This window comes from Thermobia domestica, chromosome 5, assembly GCF_964235325.1.
Source record: "Thermobia domestica chromosome 5, izTheDome1.hap1.1, whole genome shotgun sequence".
In the NCBI taxonomy this organism is placed as follows: Eukaryota; Metazoa; Arthropoda; class Insecta; order Zygentoma; family Lepismatidae; genus Thermobia; species Thermobia domestica.
In genome coordinates this window covers 115,412,978-115,439,957 of record NC_137458.1, presented here as the reverse complement: position 1 = coordinate 115,439,957, position 26,980 = coordinate 115,412,978, and the positions used below count along the sequence as shown (strand labels likewise).

At 37.5% G+C, this 26,980-nt stretch overlaps 1 protein-coding gene across 3 annotated transcripts in view; it reads right to left on the bottom strand.

Annotated features, from left to right (window-relative positions):
* Window positions 1-26,980, bottom strand: part of Pez (protein tyrosine phosphatase non-receptor pez) — a 116,236-nt gene that overhangs the window by 7,112 nt on the left and 82,144 nt on the right. For all 3 annotated transcript variants that reach the window (XM_081758941.1, XM_081758940.1, XM_081758943.1), the window contains exons 17-20: window positions 19,780-19,965; window positions 17,982-18,141; window positions 1,396-1,559; window positions 183-354 (exon numbers count right to left, since the gene is read on the bottom strand). In XM_081758941.1, the coding sequence (XP_081615067.1) occupies window positions 226-354; window positions 1,396-1,559; window positions 17,982-18,141; window positions 19,780-19,965 (639 nt within the window). In that variant the 3' untranslated portion in view covers window positions 183-225. The remainder of the gene's footprint in view (window positions 1-182; window positions 355-1,395; window positions 1,560-17,981; window positions 18,142-19,779; window positions 19,966-26,980) is intronic.

Sequence of the window (26,980 nt, the reverse complement as noted above, 5' to 3'; positions counted from 1 at the left end):
CGATTAAAATCTAAAATACTGATGTCAAATTTTATGTACTAAGAACACTGTACGCATCTTTCCTCACTGCTATCATTGTCGTCTACTACAACAAGTTTGCGGCCGTTTCTGATTTTGCTGACAAAACATTTGTTAAACACTTTAAACTGTTGAGATAAAATAGCACGTAAGTTTTATCTTACCTTCTTATTAAAAGATTCTTTTCCATATTCTTGTACTCATTGATTAGATTAGACGAGAATGTTTTAAGTAGTAAATTAACAAGCTGTACACGAATCTATATTGCGCTATTGTCTGCACCATCAACATTCTCTGTTGCCGAATGTGAGCAACAACGCGCGGGATATCCAATTCCTGAAACAAAACAAGAAAAATTCATATAAAGATTCAATCCTCACTGGTTTGAGCAGTAACTGAAATTTCTTACTCTTTATCCCAATCTATTCTATACTACTATTCACCATTTCTCATTAATCTATAAAACAGCTTGATTTTACTTCTGACCGTGAAATATATTATTCAGTAGGGTCGCCGGGGCCGCGGTGGCTCAGTGGTAGAGCGTTCACCTCTGGTGCTTGGGGTCTCGGGTTCGATCCCAGCATCCACCAAGTGAGCTTTGTGGTGGACAAACACTGTGTGCGTGGGTTTTCTCGGGGTTCTCCCGTTTCCTCCCACTTTCTTCATTCCACCATTTCATTCATTACTCATCATCACCGTCTCCTTTAGCCTAACCGGCATAGTCGTGGGACGTAAAACTCAAAGATTCCATTTCATTTCAGTGGGGTCGCCTTATGCAGTTCACAAGATTACATGAACCACTAAATAATGTGCGTTGTTTAATATTCCTTAAGATATGTACAATAATAATATTGAGAGCATTATACTATCGTATCATTTCTTACTTCTTTCTTTCCTGTAACACATTACAGACACCAAGTTTTCTTTAAATATTATACACACTCTCCTTGCTTACTTCCCATCATCAGCGTGTTCTCAACAGAGCCTTTTTCGGTTAATTCGGAAACTTGGTTAATCGGGATTCGATCAAACGGGATAGTAAAATCTTAAAGCCCAAAATTATGTATACTAAAACTTAAACTAATAGGCTGCTACAGAATACGTTTTAAATTAAGTATATGTTACACTTCGATAGGTTTACTAGAAATAGATTACAAATTTTATTGTACACTCCTCTTATTTATACTAATATATCAATTGTTCTGGTAATAGAAATCTTTCAATAATGAATTCCAAGATAAGACTGCTGATCAAGAGTACTCAACCTGGAATAAAATCCTCAGAATTTTTTCGATGATTTCTTTAAATAAATTGCAAAATTTTAGGAAAAGGATATACAATGTAATCACAACTGCTCATTAAAACTTGAATCCTTACCTGATTATGATCTAGAGCACACAGAAGCAAATCTGAAAGAATAGTTACTCCGGTTCTTCCTACACCTGCACTACAATGCACAAGGACTGGAGGATTCTGATTGTGCCTCGCTGGTATTTCACTCATAGTATGTATTCTTACGGAACTCATTTCTTCAAGAAAGCCTACAAGAAAGAAATAAGTTATGGTAAAAATACGTATTTTCTGAACTCCATTCAAACTGAAAAACACTACTTAAACTTAGTACCTATCTCGTAATCTTTCTCTTCAACAACTATACTTCCTAATTTCCGGAACGTTCTTATCGCATCTTCAAGGAAAACTGATTAAAGCACATGAACAAGATGCAGAAATAATGCACGTAGCAATACTAGGGTTTGTCAAAAACTCAAATGATGTAATATAACAACCTGTAAAAACCCAACAAACTTGGAACACTTCACGTACTATCATATGTGACGTCAAAGAACAACACTTTTTCATTTGAGAATGCGACTTCCAGACAGACTAATAACTTGCCCATGCGTAACGCACTTTCACACTTTCTGGCAAGCTAGTTTTAAATCACTATGAAGTCAACTAAAATTCACCACAATTACACGTGATGCCAAATTTACTTGAAAATCGAATAATGAGTTCCAATATTTATTTTATGAATTAAGTCCGTTCGAACATCAAAGTTACCTTCGAAAAAGAAAACGGCAGTTTGGAATTACCAACATCTTACAATTAAAACAAAAATTTAAAGGAAAGAAACATCAGGGCATTTAAACAAGTTCGGCACAGGTGCGAGAGGTTCTAGTTTCGATTCCGGGTGGGGGCACTCGGTTGAAAAAGTGTAAAAAACTTTATCAGGCCAGCTATCCTGAACGACATTTTCCTGGGTTTTCCTCATTCACAGCAGGCAAATGCCGGGATGGTACCTAACTCATAGGTCCTGATCGCTTCCTTCCCTTTCCCCGAATAGTGCGCTTGCCGAGGGACGTCATCCCTCATACGTGACGGGTTGAATGGCCATAAATGCCGAAAGCCCAGAAATTTAAATCTTAAATTCCCAAATCTTAAGTTCGGCACAGGCGCACAAGACGAAGGCTAATGTATGAATGAGGGAGAGACAGACAGAGAGAAACTTTTAATTTCTCTGCATTCATTACCCAATCATCCATACATTTTATATTACGGGCCACCATACTAAACTTTCTCTCTGCCATTTTTTTTAAATTGTGTTACACTGCTGAAATATTCGTTTATGAAATAAAGTTTAGTCTATTATTAGAAAGAAATTAAGAAAAATCATAATAGGTAGGAGTTTCCGAAGAAAACTCTTATTATCAGTGCAAGAAGTTTCGTAAGTTCAAAATCAAAACGCACTATGCCACATTCTAGCACTAATACAATACAATATTTTCTCATAAAATATCAGGAAAACCATTAGAGCCATCTTAGTGAAACCCGCACTACTAATCTCTGAAATTTTATGAGAAAATGGATTATGCAATATTTTAGGGTAACTAAGGAAATATTTATTTGTGAAATACAAATGTATTGAAGCTTTTATGAGAAAATTGCACATTTTATTTTCATTGACGGATTTTCATTTTCATTCTCAAGGAAACTACACTTATATTTAGATGTAGGAGGAAAATTCGAAATACTCCCTTGGAGAAACATAAAAGTATCGATATATTAAACATGTAGCGCCTAGGAATCTGTAAAGATTGTTGGCAATAAGTCACTTCAGTTCTGAGTCAACCTATCAACGTTTAAAACTTAAGGCGTGTGTTAGTTCACGGCTTTCAATATTTACCATATTGAATTAGCAGAGTACCTACGCGGTATACGCGGTGTTACAGAACATGCCTACCGGTACCAACACAATGTTCTAGTAATGATGAGAAAAATGTTTCTTACCTTTTTAATACTACAAGTATTGGTTTTATGATTTTTATTTGCATAAATACTTCCACTACCACTAACAGTATTACCTCCTAGCAAGAATGCCCCCGTGCAGAAGTGCTTTTTACCGATACTCTTTCTTCTGGAGGGGATTCACTCGCACGTGGTTGATTTCAAACCGATGAAATCCTGTGCACAGGTCTTAATTGTAGTTTCACATACATGTATTCCACCCGATGTATAATGTCACAGCATAAATTCACGTTTCAGCACAACAACATTAATACTATCTAACTTTATACACGAAAAATGACGGTTCTTGTTCAGCACCAAGAGACAGTATGAGTGAGTTCGGGTCGTGTCGGAACCGAACACTACCGAATCTCATCAGAAACACACGAAAACTTGGAGAAAACAATTACATTCTCTGCTTATACAGAATGTGTAACATTTTCCCTTGTTGACAAGCACTCTGTGAAAAGTTATTAATTTTAAAAATACAAAACTATATACAACTATGCACATCTCGTAACTGTTTGCTTTACTGGTCCTATCTCTTTGCAAAGGTATACTAACCGGTTCTTCGTAAGCGGTTTGGTTAGTAAATCGGCTAGTTGTTTCTCTGTAGAAATTTGGTTCACTCTTAATTTATCTAGTGTAACCTTCTCTCTTATAAGTAATGTCCGGATTTGTATGTAATTACATATTTTTCCTTCATATGTAGGTTCGTCAAATCTTTAAATGTTTGTGATTCACACCTGTAGGGTGCTTCAACTCAAGTTTCATATTACATATTTTTACATATTTTAACCAATATTATATATTTCTATGGTTTCTACAAATTTTTTTTACATAAAACTATCTTAAAATTTTGTGTTTACTGAAATTTTACTTTAAAATAAAAGAAAATTAAACTCTCCAACTGTGCAAGGCTTGCATCTAGATTTAATTTTGTCATGTCTGTCTTTTCGTTTCTTTACCGAAAGAGAAATCTCTCTTTTTTTTTTTTTTTTTTTTTTTTTTTGTCAAACCATGTTTTGCAGAATTTTCGCCCATAACAAAAGAAATATAAGAAGAAACAAGTAAAAATCCTCCCTCCGGGGTACATTAGCAGCGCCCTTTATTCTCAACTCTGGGAAAAGACCGATCACGTGCCTGACAGGCGACTGGCCAGGAAATTCCTGAAATGAAGTCTATTTGATTGTTATCGGAGGTCGGACGGGAAAAAAAAAGATGAAAGCAAATCCTGCAATTCAGTTAAAACTGTATGCCAATGTGCTTCCAGGATTTTACTGCAAGAGTTCGTTCCAAGAAGCTGGCGACAATGGCAATATCATAGCAGGTAACCTACGCTTTCAAAGAACTTCGCTTGTTCAATTGAATGACAGGAAGACAGTACTCTAGTATTGCAGTTACAAAACGCACGTGTTCTGTATTGACCGTCGAAGTTAGAAATGGCTCCGGTTGTCTCAACTTTATCCGCGGTAACTATCGATGATGCGTTTACTACAGACGGTAAGGTGTTGTTGTGCCAAGTGTGTGATAAAAAAAAAATTGGATATTCAATGAAATCTCAGTTAGAACAACATGTGCGAAGTGCACTCCATGTAAGAAATAAAAATTTGCGAACTGAAAAAAAAAAAAAAAAAAAAAAAAACTCTTGACACAAATGCATCAAGATACTTCAGTGAGTGAGTTTTTCAAAGACTTGTGCCAAGCAATGATAGCAGCAAACATTCCCTGGAACAAAGTTCAAGTGCCAAAATACCGTGCTTTTCTGAGGAAGTACTGCGGACGTCGAATTCCTGACGAATCCACTCTTCGAAAGTGTTATCTCGAAGTCTGTTAGAGTAGATACTATTAGGACAGAAACAGGTAGTTCCTATATATATATATATATAATATTTGGATTTCTGTAGACGAAACAACAGACGTTTTGGGACGTTATGTAGCAAATTTAGTGATTGGAAAGTTAAGTGAAGATGCTACATCTAAATCCTATCTTATTGCCAGTAAACTGCTGGAATGCACGAATCATTCCACGATTGCTCGCTTTGTGAACGATGGTCTTAAAAGTGTTGTGACCCGGAGGAGTTCAGGAAGTCCTTGTTCTCTATACAGACAGTGCAGCGTACATGTTAAAAGCGGCTAGAGCACTTACAGTTTTTTACCTTCAGTTAATTCATTTCACCTGTATGGCCCATGCTCTTCAGCGGGTTGCTGAAGAGGTGAGAGACAACTTTTGCGAAGTAAATCAACTAGTCTCTTCCACGAAAAAAAAAAAAAAAAATGTCTGTTACGGCGCCACAACGTGTTCAAGTTTACAGAGATCAACTGCTAGACGTGCCACTTCCTCCGGAGTCTGTGCTAACCAGGGTTGATATGTTTAAAACAAATGTTTAAAACATGTTTTAAACGAGGGCTGTTGTTTTATTCAGTTTATTTTAAACGTTTTAAACAAATTGTTTTAAACATGTTTTTTTTTTTTTTTTTTCGATGGTGGTTGGACATGTTTAAAACAACTAAAATATCAGATTGAAGAAGCTAATTTAATTTTCTAACAAACAACCCATCCTCCGCAGAATTTGTGCATGAAGTAAATTACAAGCAGAGTAATATTATTATAACAGCAATTACTGAACGAAATTCTACACATCTATGTGCGTAGAACTAAACTAACAGAAATTCAAGTGAAGTATTTGAACATTTCTTGATTTCCAAGAATACCTGAGGTTAAACACACTAAACACTATTCTAAGATCCAAATTCACAAATTCAAAACTTGAATATTTTTTGGTCAGTATCATTTCCATAATAATGAACAGTTCTCACATCATAAGCTAGAAGAAATACTCTGACAAATACAATATAACTCGTAGAAAAGGACAGTGACTAGCCTACAAGGAGCAAATGACATTTTTTAACTAAACAGTTTTCAAGATACATCTCTATCTGCAACATGGATAGCTAACAATGATTAGTGTCTACCGCATAACAACACAATTAACCTTTAGACGCCGGCCAGGGATTTTAACAAAATGGTAGGCTCTCACGTTCGGAGCTCTGGTGACCCTCCTAATTACCACAGTCATGATTTATACACAGTTGGAAAGCTTATGAACCACAGATTCCAACGAGGTTACATTCGTAAAATTCCCGCGTATTTGTAGAAACGAACAGACATAAAAATCATTAAAAAATAAGAAAAAATTGACTTTGCGGGGCCCTGGCAACTCTTGCAGTCACCTGCGCTGACAAAATGATGCTAATGTGTAGGCTACATACTTGTGACAATAATATAAGAAATGGTAGCCAGTACTGCCATTGCGTAATGAATTCGTTTTATGTAGGAAGTATTAAAAAATGCGCAGAAAAACATTCATTGAATTAGACATTCTCTTCCCTCCCCCACGACAGTACCATGTCCATATGCAAATCATTTTTGCTGCACACATCAAGTATACGAACAAGAATTATGCTTCTAGACCACTTCAGTAAAATATATCTTGCCTTATATGGAACCGTTCTGAAACTAAATGTAAATTAGCCAAATTTGACCTCCTCTTCCTCTATAAACACAAGTACATATACAGGTTACTATCATGTAGGGGACTACTTCATTCCTTCACATACTAAATTTTGTGGATGTACCACAAAGAGGGAGGAGTGGCCTCCAAAATCTGATGAAAAATTTAAAAAACTAACTTCATTCTCCCTCTCTCGGCCGTACATAAATACCCCCTACATACATAAAATGTAGGGATGGGCACGAGCGAGTTTTCATTGAAACTCGACTCGAAAAATTTCCTCCAACTCGACTTCGAGAGTCGAGTCGAGCCAAATCGAGCCAAATGCTGTGTGTAGTTTCAAGTACTTTCTTCAAGTATCCTACATAGACAATATAATTATTAACAATGATACTTACTATTACTACAACTTATTATTATTATTATTATTATTATTATTATTATTATTATTATTATTATTATTATTATTATAAGAACACCAGCGTGTATAAACATGAATGATAGGTGGTTTGTATCTGAATACAAAAAGCTAGTTGACTGCTGACCTCGGAAAAGGTGAAGCCAAGTAGGCAACGACATCGTTCACGAGGTTTCAGTTCCGAAGAGGCAAGTATCCAGGCTCGAACCAAAAATAGTTAAAAGTTAGACTGCGTCGGCCAAACATGTTCAAACCTGCTCGGCTCGGGTTCTCAACGGCTCTAGCGGCTCGGCTCACAGCTCATTCACTATCGAACCGAGCAAACAGCCCACCCAACCGAGCCGACTCGAGCCGATGGCTCACCTGAGCCGAGTCGGTGTCTCGTCTCAACCGAGCCAGCTCGAGCTGCTCTCCAGTTGAACCGAACTGAGCCAGTTAACATCACTACCTGGGTTGGGCTTCTGCTTCTGCTCAAAAGTTAGATCGTGCAGGTCTCAGCCTTGGTGGTAAGGACTAGAGTATATACCGGTGTTTACCTTGGTGCTCACATTTGAGGCTGTCTCATTATAAAAATCCATAGTCGTCTTGTTAATTAAGACGAGACGAGACGAGTCTCATCTTCTGAGCAACATTAAAAATGTTAACTACTTACATTTCTTATGATTTTCGCTTTCCAGTTTAATCAAGCCATGATTTCAAAACGAGCTAAAACGAGCTAAACAGCCAGCCGTTTATCAAACTCGAGTCGACTCGAAACTCCACCTCAAAACAGTAACTTGGCTCGCTCGATTAGCTCGAGAAAATTACCTTTGACTCGACTCGAGAAAATTACCTTTGACTCGACTCGAATTTGTTTCGAGTCGAGTCGAGTTTTAGCTCAACTCATGCCCATCCCTAATAAAATGCATACTAGCGGAAGGCTTCATTCCTCACTAATACTTTATTACCAAATCATCTTTCTAGCTTAATTAGGGGTTGAGCTATTGATGTTTGTTGTAAAAATCAATGTAATTTACGTCAAAAAACTGAAACTCCAAAAATTGGCTAACTTTGCCCCCTCCCTGCACCCCCATATAAGCAAGAAGTACAAATACATGCTATTACCATGTAGTGGCCTACTTCATTGCTTCACGTACTAATTTTATGAATCTTGGGGGAATGGCTCCCAAAAAACCGTTTAAAAAGAAACAAAAGAGCACGATATTTACCCTCCTCCCACTGCCACGTGGCACCCCCACATAAATAAAATGCACACCAGCGGAAAGCTGCATCCTTCAGGAATAAATTGGTTCCAAAACCATCTTCCAGCCTTAATTAGGGACTGAATCATTGAGGTTTAAAGCCCTGATACAGCAATTGCGTCAATGGGCGTTTAAAGATTAAGAATGCAGACAACCAGTAGAACGTAACACAAAGAAACTACATATTCAGTGAACAGAAATCTGGAAAATCCCGATTTCTTTCTCCGGAATTGAACATTTGGACGGATCGAGATTAGGGAAGTTCCCGAAATTTGATCTAGCAGTTGAATATAGATGGCAAGCAATACCTGTGAGCGTATAAAATGTAGTATATATGCCTATTTAGATTATTGTTTTAAACAAAATAAACATTTAAAAGTGTTCTTTTTGTTTAAAACAAAGTACTTTGTTTTAAACGTTAAAAAAGTTTAAAAAAAAAAACATGTTTTAAACATAAAAGACGTTTTTTTAAAACGTTATTTTTTTCAATCCTGGTGCTAACGCGATGGGGCATTTGGATACAGGTAGTACATTTCTACAATGAACATTTTCAAAAAATTAAGCCTGTTGTTCATTCATTTCCATTGGAGTCTGTTGTGTCAGTTGGCATTGCTCAGAAACTGTTGCAATAGCTCAGCTAATAGCGTGTGATATCGCATACATAGACAGCAATTCTGGTTGGCTACCTACAAGCATTAAAAAGCTAGAGACTGTTGGGCGGCCTCTTCCGGAATCCATGGAAATCATAGAGGATGCAAAGAGACTGCTGCAAGGTGTGTGTGGAGATGTAGGAGAAAAAGTTCGAAAGAAACTTAATGCAGTGCTGGAAAGAAACGACAGTAGTGTGTAAGATTCTCAGTGGTGAAACAAGAACCCCCCTGAAGATATTTCCCCCAACTACATCCCCCTGTTGAAATACGCTCCTGTTACCTCATGTGATGTGGAGAGATCATTCTCTGCATACAAGAATATTTTATCCGATCGCCGACAAAATTTTACTTCTGATAATTTGGAAATGTACATTGTAACCCATTGTGCAACAACACACAGTTGAACTGCAGGCACATCTTTTGTAAGTACTTTATTTCAAATTAAAAATGTTCATTAGCAGAAATATTCTTCAATCTTAGTTCAGCTGGTATTGTTTAAAAGATATAGGACTGCTTTTCCCTGCATGAAATAAATATATATAAAACAATACATTTCGTCTTGAGTTGCTTTTAGTATTTAAATTTGTATATTGCGTATAATTCATTTCAAGATTGGGCCGTGGTGATGGATGCGCATTTAGTGTAAAAGGTTTTAGATTTGAAACGTGACCACACCACACCACATGAGATTTCTGACGTACAAATGCCGGATGCATTGCTTTCCTCGGGGCTTTCCTGTTTCTCTCTAACCGATTCACATCTTCCTTCATTCGCGTCTGATTTTTATTGTCCTGCAATCAGTCACGTCAGTGACGTATGGCTGTCTCAGCTGTTCAAGCGTTTCATTTCATTGGGGTACTTGCATTAAGCAGGATAAAGAAGTGTAGTAGATTTTCCTTTTTATTTTCATAATTCGTTTAAATATTGCATACTCATACACGTGTTAGTATTACGTTTTCATAAATATGTAACATATGTAATATTACATATTCTTATATAATATTGCATATTTCTTACATTTTTAAGCGATTTTTGTTACATATTTATGTGCATATTTAGGGGGTTGATATTACATCAAAATCCGGACTCTACTTATAAGGAACTGTTTCGTCTGAATAGGCTGATAGTTCACTTGTGAAATTCAGATTTTTTTTTAAAAAAAAGTTTCATCACTGTGTTATTATCTACTGAGGCAGCAAAAGAGGTTATTTGTTTTAAATGTCTCTTTCAAGAAATCAGCTACAGCAGATACCCTGTATTACCGTATCTGCTGTAACTGTGATTTTTTGAAAAAGACGTTTAAGCCAAATAACCTCCTCTGCTACCTCGGTAGCTGCAACTAGTTCTGCATCAGTAGTGGAAGTCGTCACTACTTGTGTTCTTGACTTATCCAACGAATGATCCCGCCTGAATATGTTACAAGTACACCAGTGGTTGAATTTCGTCTTTTCACATTCAGCAAAATCAGCATCACTATAGCATTCTAAGATATGTGTTTGGATTGTGCAAATAAACAATTTCTAGTTCAATAGTTCCTGCTAAATACCTAGACACACGTTTCAGCCTTATAACACCTGTCTCTGAAGGATGTTCTAAAGTTCTTAACAATACAGTTATACTATAGGCTATATCAGGCTATAACCTGCTGCTTACGATAAGGTTATGTCCTTTTTTCAGTTTGTTTGATCTGAACTCTTCACCCTCAGTATCGGAGTAGACACCGTTCTACACGCGTCAAAATGAAAGTTTTGAAGTTTCCTAGTGTACGCCTTTTCATTTATCTTGATGTTACCATTGCTGTATCTCTTTATTTCTAGTCCTAGGAAATATTTCGCTTCCTATACAGATATCTTAAACTCTCTCTTCAGTTCTGTCAGGAGTTCTTTAACCTCTTTCTTGTTGAACGCAATCAATCCATCATCAATGTATACATGACTCCAAAAGTGCATTACCACCTGCAATTCTCCTTTTCCTGCAATAGTAGGCAACCCAAAAAGCTCGGTCATTGGGTTGGTTAAGAAATCGAAAGGCGTTGGATCAAATCTCAATTTTGTTACAAATATATCAGTGTGGCAAACTGCAAATAAGAGAATAAAATAAATTGTTAACAACGACGGTTTTATTATTGTTAGGGAAATCAATGACACAAAAAGTTACAAAATGATCTTACTTAAGCAGTTGAACAAGGTCAATAGTAAGATATAGATATCAGAGGAAAGCAGTTTCTATCCTTTATAAAAAAAACTCGTAAAACAGAAAATAGGTAACATACTGTAAAGATTTAATATAAACGCCTAACAGCACAACAAAAAACATCCACAGGAAACGGAAAGACAGACAACACAGACTAAGGGACACCATTAGCGTAGTAGATTTGTGGGCATCTCATGCAAGATAAAGAGACGGGACCCTACTTGTAAACCCACTAATAATAATAATAATAATAATAATAATAATTATTATTATTATTATTATTATTATTATAATATTGAAAACTCGTTTCCTTTTCCAAATCTGATTCTGCACAAGAGCATGTTTACATATAGCGGTCATTTGTGCAGTTTTTGTCAATGAGCGGTCTCAAAGGCCAAATGGGATGGAAATCTCCGAGAGAGGAACAAAAAACTTTATTGTAAATTCTAGGTCAAAGTTCGAAGCACTTGTTTTTGAAAGGTGTTTTTCTTTTTTTTATTCGGGAAGAGAAAAGTATATAAGAAATTACAGTATATAATATTGCAAATCTGCAAATGGATTTATTTGCATTGCTAATTGTGGTAATAAAGAAATTGTCATTGGAAGACATTATTGTAAAAATTAAGTTTTGTTTCGTCATCCATCGCAAGTTTTAGCGGCCCTATGCCTCGCTTCCCCTCCAAGATCGATATCGAAAATTTGGAGTATGGATATACGGATGTTGATATATTTGCGATATCGAATGTTGATGCGTCAATATCGATATCGACATATCGCACAGGCCTAGATCCGAGAAATGATGCTTGAAATACATTGGAATCAATAATCAAAATATAAATATGTTCTTGCATTCTGTATCCAAGGTTGAGGGGAAAGAAGTGAACTTGAACAAACATTTTAAGCAAAAAAAAAAAAAAAAAAATAGTTAAAAGTAGTTATCCTTTCTTAATAGTAAACTATTACTATTTATCTTTTTAATTCTGTTTCTGATTGTCATCAGAAATCAACGACAGTACACAATTTACATAGTATAGCAATATGCTCTATAATTTTTCACAACTAAGCAAATCAGAAGATGAAATTCTTGTGATAACAAAGTGGAATGTTCTACAAAATAATCATAATTTATTCAGTATTTCTGTCAGTAATTTTGACACACTCAGAACTACAAGATTAATAGAACTAGAAGTGAGAGATTTAATTCCTTTTTCTCTCACACTAAAAGACGTCTGCATTTTGCTGAGATTGTTATTTTTTTAATAAATGTCCCCTATCCCGGTCTAATTCTGGCTACCGGAGTTTTGAGGTAATCGGTACCTGAAAGTGTAAAGTTTGTCGACTCTCAGATCTCGACAGGCTGTTAAAGGAGATTTCACAATTCATGTTATTTCTTCGTTACAAAAACACTTCTGATTGACTATATTCATGGTGAATTACTGAACTTATAAACTTCGCATAAAAAAAGCGACAGCTAACACCTTGCAGCTAGACCATCCAATATATACCTTCTTATCCTACAATTCTATATGGTAGGACACCCCCTCACTCTCTTTCCTCTCTTCCATATTAAAATAGCAACATGAGGACAATTCTAAGTTTAAAATATACATGTATTAGTGTCCATAAAATGAAAGAATAAGAATGAGACGTAACGAGATTCGAAAGTTGATGTAGAGAGAAACTTAAACACATCTCAACGAAAAATTGAAACCAATAGATATCTGTTAGAGGTATGGAAGTAAGACAGAGAGAAAAGGAGATAGAAGAAAAATAAAAGGGAGCACAGATAAAAATATTGGATTTAAACGTAGTAAGAAAAGTTCCGTTTCCAGAAATCCAACAGTAATATAGCAATAACTTTTTTTTTTTTTTAATTTTTGTCAAAACTATTCGAGTAAATATGTAGAGAATGCTTAAAATTCATTAAGTCATCTTCAAAATTAATACCAAACTTGGTGACCAAATTAAGTACTCAATTTCCAGTGAAACTGAAAAGTTCCGAGACACATCTAGGATTATGCCAAAAGTTTAACACACATCTTGTCTTTCCGCGTGGCTCAGTTGCAAATTCGGTAGTGTTCATAAAACGTACTGATGTGAAATACATAAACCTAGTAGGTAGTGTAGGTCATACCTTCCATTCCAGACTACTAATGCAAACTAAACAAAACAAAACAAAAAGAAAGAAAATATAGAAAAAAGACAAAGAAAAATTGAAGGAGTCCTATTTTACTGCTAAATTTCTATCAGAAAGAACCTACATTACAAGTCCGAATTGTATCATAATGAAAAGTTACAAATGTTTAAAAGGAAAACTGGATATTGGTTCCTTATAGACATAGCAAACCTTGTATATTTCGCGTTTCATACGCGGATAAAACAAATTGAAGAATTATAGGATAGAAACGAATTTTGAGTCAAATTAATATAAATAAAATCTCTCTTGAAATAACTCAAAAAGGGGGCCCTAGTCATTTCTGAACATTTGTCTGTTCCGAACATCCACTCTTGATTCCACCTATTGCGGATATAACGTTGTATTCGAAATAATAGAATGAACACGCTAGAGCTGAAACGGGTCATCGCAGTGACAGCGATTCCATTGAGATTCGGTAACCCACAGGAAAAAAAGTACTTATTTCCTTGACATAGTGTATTTGTGTGTGAGACAGAAAAGAGAAAGATGCAAGATATGATAAAGAAACGTCAAGAAAGACGGATAGAGAGAGAAAAAGAGACGAATATAAATATTAAAACTACTTATCATTACTCTGTATGATGAAGACTGCACACACTGTATATTCGGATTCTCGCCTTGTAACTTCTCCAACCAACTTTGGTAGCGAATGTTTTATGAAAAAACATAATACCTGATGGGGATTCGAACCGAGATTTTCAGTTTGCAAGTCTAGGGCGGTACCAATACACCAACGGTTACTCTACCCGAAAGATATTTAACAAAATGTATAGTGTTTCTTTCTAAGAAAAACATGAAAAGTGGATACTACAGACCAATTACGTGTTTCGAATTGTCCTAGTAGCCCCATAGTTATTATTTGCCCTTTCCCAACCAAAATTTGTAAATCGTCTCTTATCATGATACAGGTGTTTGCTTCCACATTCTTACAGATTGCTCGTTTAGTATGAGAAGTCACTCTTCGATTCTTCACGATCACTTTGTGAAAAAAAAGACCTTTGCCTTGACTAGGATTTGAACTTAAGTTTTGAACCTATACTACTCGTGAATCCATGCAGGACGTTACCTCTACCCTACCCTGCAACCTGAAACTATAACTCAAATCTCACTAAGTTCAGTTCTGCTCTTTGGAACGAACCGGCTTCTTTCTGTAAGGTTATTTACACCAAAGTGCATGCCGAAACACATTTATTCGACGACCTGGAGACAAAGTAGTGCCCACTAATAAACGAAATAACAAACAATCCAGGAAAAATTACAATAATAATAATAATAATAATAATAATAATAATAATAATAATAATAATAATAATAATAATAATTGAACTTCACTGTGTAGTTGTCATTTCAACGAATAATATCAATATGCGGAGTCAATCTAACGAACATTCTTTGAAGATTAGACAGTTGTTCCATTTACTCTTCCGTTTCCAGAAAATCCACGCACGTTTTGCTTATCTACTATAAAGGCCGTATGGCATTAGATGGGATCAATCTTATGTATACATAAAAGTCGGGACCAGTACTACACATGTTATTGTCGAATAACAAGCTTCTGTGCAGTGTTACAATAATATTTACTTTCGTCTTGTGCGCGTGGACATGGGTTCAAGTCCACTGGGAACTATAGAATACAGTGGGCCTTAACATACTTTAACCAAAATTGCAGGTTTCATCGTTAGAAGCTCAGCTGTTCGTTTTGGTCTTTCGTAGTAATTATTACTGATAATGTTTAGTACCGGTAATTTTTGTCCTTGCGTATTGTTTTTATTCTTTTCTTTATTTTAAAATTATATCCAAATAAATGCCACCATAATTATTATTATTTTGAATGTAAACTCCATTTACAATTGATAAAGAACAAACATTTAACGTTCCGATGTAGCTGTAAAATGAAAAAAGAAAAGTGGAAGTTTTGGGGTTCGAACGCATACTCCCAATAGGGGCAATATAGAACTTGAATATTGCGTGTTACTAAGCGTAATCATCATGGCCAAGCGGTTTTCGGCAGCTGGTTGCAATACTTTTGATGTCCATGAATACGGGTTTGAACGCCAATACTTCTACCTTTGTTTTTTACTTTTTTGCAGCTACGTCGGAAGTTAAATGTTTGTTCTTTATCAACTGTAAATGGCGTTTACATTCAAAATAACAGTAATTATATTATATTGGATATATACTGGATTTATTTGGATATTTTTTTAAAACAAAGAAAAAGATAATAATACATAAAGACAAGGAATTATCGGTACTAAACATTATCAATAATAATTATTACGAAAGACTAAAACGAATAGCTGAGTTTCAAACGATGGGACATACACTTTTGGCGAAAGTATGAAAATGAAACGAAATCTTTGAGTTTTACATCCCACGGTTATGCCGATTAGGCTAAAAGAGACGGTGATGGTGAGAGATGAATGAAGTGGTGGCATGAAGAAAGTGGGAGGAAACGGGAGAACCCCGAGAAAACCCACGAGCACGGTGTTTGTCCACCACGAAGTTCACTTGGCAGGGGCTGAGATCGAACCCGGGACACCAAGTACCAGAGGTGAACGCTCTACCACTGAGCCACCGCGCCCCCCTGGCGAAAGTACGAGTATGTTAAGAATCACTGTGTTCTATAGTTCCCAACGGACTTGAACCCATGTCCACGTGCACAAGACGGAAGTAAATATTTTTGTAACGCTGCACACAAGTTTGTTATTCGACAACTAGCAGCGTTCACCCCGCTTCGCTGCGGTCACCCCGGAACGCAATAAACTTTGTTACTTAGATAATTTTTACTTTTTCGCTTTCAAGTGATTTATAGCGCCTGTTAGTTATGTTAACCCGCCGAGTCACAGGGTCATGCGGGTTGCATATAAATACGTTTATTTTTATACCTATGATGAACTAATAACAAAGGATTTCTACGTATGGACACCTGAATGTTCAATTATCTCAAGACACTGGTAATTGAAAATTAAAGTGATATGATAAAAACCATCTAGGGTCCACATCCTAACAACCCCCCAAAAATGAAAGAAATCGGTTCAGCCGTATTAGCGTGATGAGCGGACAAAGGATTTTTTGTACGTATTTACACCTGATTGGTCAATTATCTCAAGACACTGGTAATTGAAAATTAAAGTGATATGATAAAAACCATCTAGGGTCCAAATCCTAACAACCCCCCAAAAATGAAAGAAATCGGTTCAGCCGTATTAGCGTGATGAGCGGACAAAGGATTTTGTGCGTTCTCTTTTATATATATAGATAACATGTGTAGTACTGGTCCCGACTTTTATGTATACATAAGATTGATCCCATCTAATGCCATACGGCCTTTATAGTAGATAAACAAAACGTGCGTGGATTTTCTGGAAACGGAAGAGTAAATGGAACAACTGCCTAATCTTTAACGAACGTTCGTTAGATTGACTCCGCGTATTGATATTATTCGTCGAAATGGCAACTACACAGTGAAGCTGAATTATTATTATTATAAGCGTACTTTTAAACTTGCACGAGGTAATTACTGCATAGTATATTATTATTTTCTGATCTTGAAAGATTCTGATCTTTCTTCTACAGTATCTTCATTCGTGCTCTCTTTGAAACTAACATCTCTGGATATTACGACTCTCCTTTCATCTTTGATCCAAATACGATATGCTTCATCTCTATTATATCCAAAAGGAATCCTTGTGTTGCTTTCTTGTTCATTTTTCTTCTTCTTTGTACTGGAAAATGCACATGGCACTTACATTCTGTCTCATGTGGTTCATTCTTGGCTTCTTCATTCCAAAGTTCATACGGATTTACGCCTTTCTGAGATGATTTTCCCGTTCTATTTAAAACGTAGAAACCATTTCTGACGAAAATTGTATTTCTGGATTGGAACAGAGAAACGTTCTTGCCATTTTTACTATGTTCCTCATTTCTCGTTCCCTACCACCATTCTGCTCTGGTGTGTAGCGAGCTGCAAATCTTTGATAAATGCCTTTCTCTTTCAGTATTTTACGTTTTCTGAATCACTAAACTTGTATTTTAATTTTCTTAATCCTAAATATTTACATAAAGATGTTACATATGATCTCGAAGTTAATTTTACTTTTATTTACTTATTAGTATAGATGTTAAAACAGCTAATTGGAGATAATGATTAAAATATACACTAAATTCTGGCACAGTAAGGCACTAAAAAAATTAGCAATTTGCACTTGCCGAAACAACACGTAGAACAAGGTATTATTTGCACTACTTTTCACCAGTGAGTTTACTCGTTTTATTCCTTGATTTCTTCACATTTTTAACTTCCGCGCCCAGAGCACTACGGGAGAGCCCATAGCTAGCTATCAAAATTGAAAGAAAGATGTTATGGCAAAATTTCAAAGAATGCCTCTACATAAATTGAACACTACCACTAATATATTTTCTCAAGCAGCCTTTGAAACTTTCTTCATAAAATAAAATACTTACCCAGAAAGTGACCTGTGCTATGTGGACAACCTTGGTCTCCCCATTCCATGTACTGTAGATGCCATATTGCACGATACTGTCGTGTTGGAACGTGAAGTAATCTTAGTTTCGTAGTAATACAATGACCGGTTTCTTGTGAAAACTGACGCCAGATCTGAAACTATTCATATACACAGAATAAGTGCAACAAAAAGTAACCGCTGAAAACAATCTCCCTCTCTCTCTCTCACACACACACATATATATATACAGGGGTCGGAAATTTAAAACGTTTGCAAAAGTGTTAAAATCATACGTAGTATGGTGTGGGGCCTCCTTTTGCGTCCAAAACAGCCTGGATCCGACGTGGAATGGACGTATACAGCTCCTGAATCGTGGTGTGTGGAATTTTGTACCAGTGTTCCTCCAAAACGTGCTCCAGTTCCTTAAGGGATGCTGGTAGAGGGTAATGAAACCGAACACGCCTTTCTAACTCAGACCACAATGACTCAATGATGTTCAGATCTCGTGATTGTGGGACCCAGGGGAGGTGTGATAGCTCCTGGTCATGCTCCTCAAACCATGATTTCACCGTTTTTGCAGCGAGACAGGGTGCCAAATCATTTTGGTAGATGCCATCACCATCAGGGAACAATATTTGGGCCATGGGTAGAACCTAGTCCCCCAAAATGGCCTCATACGCCTTAGCATTCATCATTCCATGCAGGGCTTTGATGGAAGTTGCAGAAAACCACGATATCACTGCCCATACTCTAACAGAGCCACCCCCATGCTTTACAGTTGGGAGCAGACAGTCAGTATCATAGGCCTGCGATGGTTTTCTCCATACGTAAACACGACCGGTTGGAAACAAGGTAAAGGTCGATTCATCGGACCACATTACGTGTTTCCATTGCTCATGAGTCCACCCCTTGTAGTCCTTGCCCCAATGGATACGCCTCTTCGCATTTACTGCTGTGACCACGGGTTTGGCGATAGGGGCCCTGCCATGAATTTTCAGTTTATGAAGTTCCTGTCACACTGTTTTCGATGAAACCGGGTTTTGTAGGCCGGAATTGAGTTCAGACGAAATTTTCATTGCAGTGGTCTTTTTAGCTACTACAACCCGTTTTAATGCCCTCCGGTCCTTATCTGACAGGATTGTCTTTCGACCACTGTTGTGCTTTGCAGACGTCGTTTGCCCATGAATTGCGTATGCCCTCGTGACATTGGATACAGTGCCTTTCGATACCCCCACAATGTTCGCCACTGTTGCCACTGAAGCTTCAACCAGACGGGCACCAACGATCATGCCTTTTTGGAAGTCTGTCAGGTCGCCCATTTTACCGCACCACTTTCAAACCACGATACTCATAGGTGAACTGGTTACTGCTGACGGGAAGAGGAAGGTCCACATGACACATTGAAAACAAAAAATGACCGACAACCTCAATACGTATTGCACAGTGGAGGGCCAAACTTGTGTCCTGTATGAAATGTTTTTAGATTTTTTGTCCAACCCCTATATATATAAAGATTAACTTTAACACAATACACTATTATTGTAAATTTTAAAAAATCCATATAATTTTTAACTTACAAGACATCATATTTCAACATAGTTGTTTCAATTATATATATATATATATATATATGTATCATATTTGAAAACAAATCTGTCTCCATCAATTCAGTTAAACAATCACAAACTTAATACTCAATAATAAATCCACACACTAAATACGTTGTAGAATATTTTATCCATCTTTTTTGTTGCTTAGATACGAATATAATAATTGCTTTATTAAATGACTTATACCTCAGATACTTCTAATTGTTGACTGGAAGTGGAGGGAAAATACGTAGTTGTTTCTTCTTGAGCTCCACATAACATAACAACTAAACGAACTTCAGTCTCCCAGATCATCTGCCAGAAATCTCCTACAGTGGTTGGGAGCGGACCCTGTGCTGCTATGTAGAACCTCTGTTGTGTACCTATTGAAGTCTGAAATTAAAATATACGTCACTCAAATATATTACATTTATTCCATCAACGAGTGCTTATAGAATGATGATCGGAACTTAGAGAGTGAATAAATTCAAGCTTCATTATTTCAGGCTTTCCAACGCTAATGAAAAAAATATAGAAAATCACGACGAAAAAATAAAGGTGGTTTCGTCAAGCTGTGAAAAAGGAAAATTTCAATTATCCAATAGGTAGAAATAAAAAATTAAAAAGAAAATCTTGCCTGAGCATCTTCCATCAGTCTAGTGGCTACTTCTATTTCCTTCTGTACTTTTTCGTCCATTAATTTCTTCAGAGACGATTCACTCTTTCAAACTTCCTTTGATATAGCTTCTTGCTTCGCATTTTTTAACGCACTTTCTTCTCTAGAAATCTTTGCTACTGCGGCCTCTTTGGATCTGCACTCTTTTAAGTAATTTTTATACTTCCTCCAGGCGTTCTGCATAGCATCTATTAATTGCTTTGTAACAGGTAGGTTTCCAACTTTTCCTCCATACATTCTAACGCTGTCCTTTACAGTCCTCAGAGCCTTTATACTCTCGTGTGCCTAGATGGGATCATCACCTCCTAAAAGGTGTTTGTTCTCTGAGAAACCACGTACCACATCAGCACTACCATGAAATACTCACAGACAAGCTTTGGCCACTTTAGACATCATTGGATATTTAATTGTTCCACATGAATTTCTTTTATCACATACTCTTGCCCAGTATTGATCCACCGGCAAGTATCACAACACTCAGTTTTTTTTTTCATCAACCAAGAATCTCCGATAAATGGTTCCACAGAATAGAGTTTCCACTCGTCCATGAAGACATCTATATTCTTACAATCTGCAAATACATGCTTCATTTCTTTTGCCAAATTGCGTGCAAGGGATAAAGCAAGTAATCTCCTTTCTGAATAGTGGATGTAGACACTGCAGGTACTTCAACAATGGTTTCGATATTGGTAATTTCATAAGCAGTTTTGAAACCACACAAATGTAGACTCGCTTCACACTCTCCCTGAATTCCCTCTTTTGAGCTCTGAGCAGTTAGCTATTATAGTTTGCGCTTTCACTTCAACTTCAGGTTGCCGAAGATGGTATTCGCAGTTCCTGAAATCAACTGCAGATAAATCAGTACCTTTCTTCTCCCCCAACACATCTGCTTTCACAAACCTCAACAACAGCATTCTGACTAGGTCTGATAACTCTGAATAGAGTAACTGAATTAGCGGGTCTTTGCGTTGAAAGAAACACAGAAATTTATCAAAAATAACTGATATACAAATGATGAAATGCAGCTTGGCTTCAAACAATTTGTCTTTCAGAAATTATTTAATATTTTTGTAATGATTATTTTTAGGACATGCTTGTGTTCTCCATTCAACCACTCTACTATGGAGACAAAAGGTCCTCCAACCACCCACACCTTATTTTCATATGTTATTTTTACAAGTGGAAGTAGCAATGCAACAAAAATATACGAAATATAGGAGTTTATAGGAAAAGATTCAAATACATAGGAAAAATAGTAAACATAGGAGCATTGGAAAGCCTGTTATTTAATATTCCAAGCGAAAATTTGCGAAGCGAGATACAATAGTGTACCAATATCTTACATACAGTGTAGCCAAGCACTGCATAAGGATCTTATCGTGTCTGCTCTCTGCTTATAGACTAAGACATATGTAACATATATAAGGTATGTATAGCAGCAAGCGTATGTTAATGCGTTAGGTGTAGCACTGATACTCGTTTATGCTTTTCGGAATGCAGCCACTTGTTTTTATCTTTCTGCGCTGAACTAGTCTGTTTGCAGTAGCGTAGCCAGGACATACGTTGGGAGCGGGGAGAGGGGGGACAGGAGGAACAAAATTACTTTCTTTACATTACTAAAATTTACTGTCCATTTCAGAATTATTGACCTTCGACTTCCGAACTGACCATTAGTTAGTTATGCTATCACTTTACTTTATTATGTTATTGTTATTATTGTCTTTAAACATCGATTACTTACATTTTTGATTTGAGTTGATTTTGAGTTTAACGTCCTGTCCAGCAGCGAGGCTATATGAGATGTGGACCTACTGATTAACGTGGAATCCGAACCACATGAGCTCCCGCCGCGAATCGAACCCGGGTCTCCCACGCCAAAGGCGCGTACGCTAACCGCTTAGCCACGAACGAGCTCTTACTTACATTTTTGTCACATTACTTTGAAAATAAATTTGGAATGTTACATATCACAAAGTACACATGTAGGTCAAAGCTAATAAAAATATTTTAATGGATGTAGGTAGAGAAAAGAATTATTTCGAGGTATCGATGAAGTTAATTTTTTTGACTTCCTAAATTTCAATTACACTGTTCAACAATGAACTGCAGCAGAACAAGAACACGTGATTCCTATGGATTTCAGTGCCTTGATGATGACAGTGAAAACCACTTTTCGCTACTGTTCAAACTTTTTTCTGAAAACGCATTTTTTGCAGTGCACGACTGCACGTTATTGTTGTCACGGCGCTTATCAGCACAGCCTTTTCCTAGGGCTGTTGTTACTGACATTTCAGAAACAAAGGGATGCAGAGAGAAGGAGTAGATAGCCACAAAGTAGAGGTAGAGTGGTGTGTTAGTTATTGGCATCAGTCAGCTGCTATTGGGATCATGCATGTCTGTTACTGCAGTATTTGTAGTGCAAATTCCCTTACGTGAAGAATACTGTTTATACATGTTTTTGATTTTTCTGTTCAGCAATTTCTAGGAAGTGTCAGCAAGCATTTTATGTCATATGTGTGCTAAGTTTACGACTAAGTCTTAAGACATCCTCTTTCCCAGTTTGTCAAAAAGACGTACATATAACCTGAATCAAAGGTACATAAGGGTACGTGTTGGACACTACAGAACTGTTGCTCCCGCTACTCAAGAGGCCCATTGAATGAAAAAGTCTCATGAAACCCTGGTTGACAAAGACAGTGTCCTGTTGTCACACTCTACCTGAAATAGGGTTCCATAAAAAAAAATTGAAAAGCAACAGACAACGATGATGGTGAGCTTTAGTTCTTACTGCCAAAATTTCCTGCGATTAGTACTGCAAAAATTTCCTGCGATTAGTACTGCAAAAATTAAAGAAGACTTTCGTTTGGCCTCAGATTCGTGACTTATAGAAGACTACTTTTGAAGATTTAGGATTTAGATTTCTGGGCTTTCCGCATCTATGGCCATTTAGCCCGTCATGTTTGAGGGATGACGTCCCTCGGCGAGCACACTATCCGGGGAAAGGGAAGGAAAGAAGCGACCTGGGACCTGTAAGTTAGGTACCACCTTGGCATTTACCTGGTGTGAATGAGGAAAACCTTATTCAGGGTGGCTGGCCTGAAAAGGCGTTTTTACACTTTTTCGACCGAGTGCCCCCACCGGGAATCGAACCCAGGACCGCTCGCACTGAAGGCAAGAGTGTTAGCGACTACGCTACGCGGGGCCACACTACTTTTGAAGACTTGCTAACAGGTACTGAAAGGTCAACTTAGTTACGTTTCCAACAATTTGTTGGAAAACGTCAGGACTGACTATTACAGGGAACACATGCTGAACAGTTACAAGACTATGAAATGCATCATATCTCCACAAATACTGGTAGATTAGATATCTTAAATTAGGTGGTATTTTCCCGCCTAATCTCAGAGATGTGATGACAAACATGGTGAGCGATTTCACCACGAAATCGCTGCCATTGAAAAACAATCACCAAAGATGGTCACCAAACCTTTTGGAAGATTGCTGCTGGACACTCCTACAAGTTTCACCATCCATATACAAACAGGAAGTTTCTAACTTGCAAAATACATTTCAAACATTTTTCATCTTTTTCATTACTTCTTTTGTCATTTCTGTAACGCAAAATATTATTTTTTGACACATTATCTGTATTGTATACAGCTACAGATTCCTCCTGTACTGTACTCGAGTCGTTTCCAAGTGTCGCGAAAGTTACTACTTTGCTTTTTTATGAATTACAATATACTGCTCACTACATGAAATACAGGCTAAGTGGTACATGTGACATTTTTTACAGAAACATTGGTGCATGGTGAAAAATTTTTGATTTCAATTTTGTAATCAGTGTATGTGATTTAGTATATATATATATATATATATATATATATATTTATCTAACAACAAGACACAAGTTCACATTTGTTCCACTTGTTATCTGTGAAAATAACGTGTTAACCCATGCACAAGATTAAAAACAGCAATAAAATGACGTGAAATCCTTATGAAAATTCACTATTAATTAAGTGTTAGGACTAGCGCTGAAGCTAGTGTTTCCTTATAATATTCTATATTGTTTTTTGACCATGTGTAGTATTTTCCATTGTAATATGACAGATTACTTTGTCTTTTGCCAGATCTCTGAAGCGAGCTGTTTTTCGATCTTGGTCCATTACGGTTAATTGTTAATTTTGGCACGTAGTGAACTGGCCCACTTTCAGTTTTTGGAAAAATCTATAAAATATTAGTAAAACTACATGATCACATACTGTGCCCCTGTCCTTTAGGCATGTATATACCGTTTTGAAAAATGAATGTCTTTATGGTTGAAAAGATGTGACACAGAAAGTATGAAGATGCAAAATAATACAATTTATGAGTCGGTAAGTACTATAAATTGAATCATTAAGTTGGACTATTAAAATAAAGAAAATGAAATAACGTGAAACATAATGAGAAGATAACGTAATTCCGTTTGCATTACAGGGTGGTCCATAAGTCTTAGTACAGTGGATTATTTTGGAAACAAAAATGATTAAAGCAAATATGACTAGCGGAGGGCGGACTTGGGTAAAGGAGTTACCGATTGATGCATGCGTGGTGAATGGCGGCCATCTTGGATCCAGGTTAATTTTTTCAAATAGGAAGGTAGTTATATGACACATCAATTAACACTGTTTTTTGCAGGGAAATGCAGTCTCGCAAGCAGAAATGCGTTATCATGTCCCGTTCCTAAGTTGTGACGCCCCAAAGTTGAGGGTTTTTTGTTTCCTTGCAGGGAGAGCGACATGGCACTAACGCTGCAAGAAAGACGTGACGCCCCAAATTTGACAGGTTCTCTTTTCGTTGCAGGTAGAGCGAGATTGCACTGACGAAGCAGAAAAGAATTGAGATCATCCTAATGTCTGGGGAAAGAAGCAGTCGTGTGATTACCCAGACTTCAACGCGCGCCACCCCGAAAGACCTGCAATAAGCCACAACACCGTTAGCTACCACATTAGGAAATTTAGTATAACTGGTAATGTTGCCGACAGACCACGGTCAGGTCCCCCACGAACCGCGACAGATAAGGAGACATCCACAATGGTGCTTCCTGCGAGTGTGAAAAGTCCGAAGCGCAGCACAAGACAACTATCAGCGATAACAGGCGTACCACGTGCTTCCGTGATGAGGATTCTCCATACGAACAAGTGGCATCCCTTCAAGCTGCAGCTTGTCCACAACCTTTCAGAGGATGATCCAGACCGGCGCATGGAATTCGCCAAACTGGGCTTTGTCACAATATGACCGAGATCCGTATTTCCCAGCCACGTTCTCTTCACAGACGAGGCAAACTTTTATTTGAATGGAGAAGTGAATCGCCAGAACATATGATATTGGTCGGATGCAAACCCACATGCGATCAATCCCTGCAAGAGGGTTACCCCTGCTCATATCATGGTGTAGTGTGGCACATGGAACACGTCGATTATAAGACCCTTATTCATTCCTGGTACCGTAAATGGTGTCCGATATCTGGACATGTTACAGGAGTTGGTGCTTCCGTTGCTTCTCCGCCCTGATGCCACCTTGCCGCGATATTTTCAGCAAGATGGTACCTCGCCGCACTCTGCGCTGCCTGTGCGGGAATGCTTGGATCTGCATTTTCCTTGACGTTGGATCGGTCACCGAGGCCCTGTGGAGTGGCCAGCCCGGTCGCCGGACCTCACTCTCTTGGATTTTTTTAATGGGGACACTTAAAACACCTGGTGTATCAGGAGAAGATTCGGGATTTTGCACGCCTACAGGGACGTACTCAGAACGCCTGTGATAGCATCACCCCCGTTGTGTTGTTACGGGTTCAGGAAGAATGAATTAAGAGACTCCAGTTGTGTGTTGCAATGGACGGGCAGCATGTGGAGCACATCCTGTAGGTGGGAATTGGGGGCATCATAACTTTGGAACGGAACACGCTAACGCATTTCTGCTTGCGGGACTGCATTTTCCTGCAAAAAACAGTGTTAATTGATGTGTCACATGCCATTTAAAAATTAACCTGCATCCAAGATGGCCGCCATTCACCACGCATGCATCAATCGGTAGCTCCTTTACCCAAGTCCACCCTCCGCTAGTCAGATTTGCTTTAATCATGTTTGTTTCCAAAATAATCCACTGTAAAGCATGTACCGAATTAAATCTGCCATTTTAAATTGATGTAGTACCTTTATTAAGCATTGTACAAGTTTCTGTTTTACATTTATTGAGAGCAAGTACAATGACTTAAAGTATGCTCAAAGAAACAATGCAAAGAATTCATGGATTGTATTCATGGCACAGCTTTTTGCGGATTCCCTTCATGAGGATTTCGACAGACACTTTCTTGATCGTTCTAGCAGCGGCAATCCACTTTCGCTGTAACTCCTGAACGCTTTTCGTAACCTCACCTGTCTTCCTCAAAACGCCTTTCACTCGCGCCCAATAACGCTCGATAGGCCGGCACTGCGGGACGTTAGGTGGGTTCATGTCTTTTTTGACAAATTCGATCCCGTTGTACTTCATGAACTCTATCATCGCTTTGGCGTAGTGGGTTGGGCGAGATCAGGCCAGAATATAGTGGGGATATCGTGCTTTCGAATTAGTGGCAGCAGTCACTTCTGTAAGCACTCTTGGACATAGACCTGTGCATTCACCGTACCCTTCATGACAAAAACTGAACTCCTTTCTCCGCCCTCGCAGATCGCCTGCCACACAAGATAT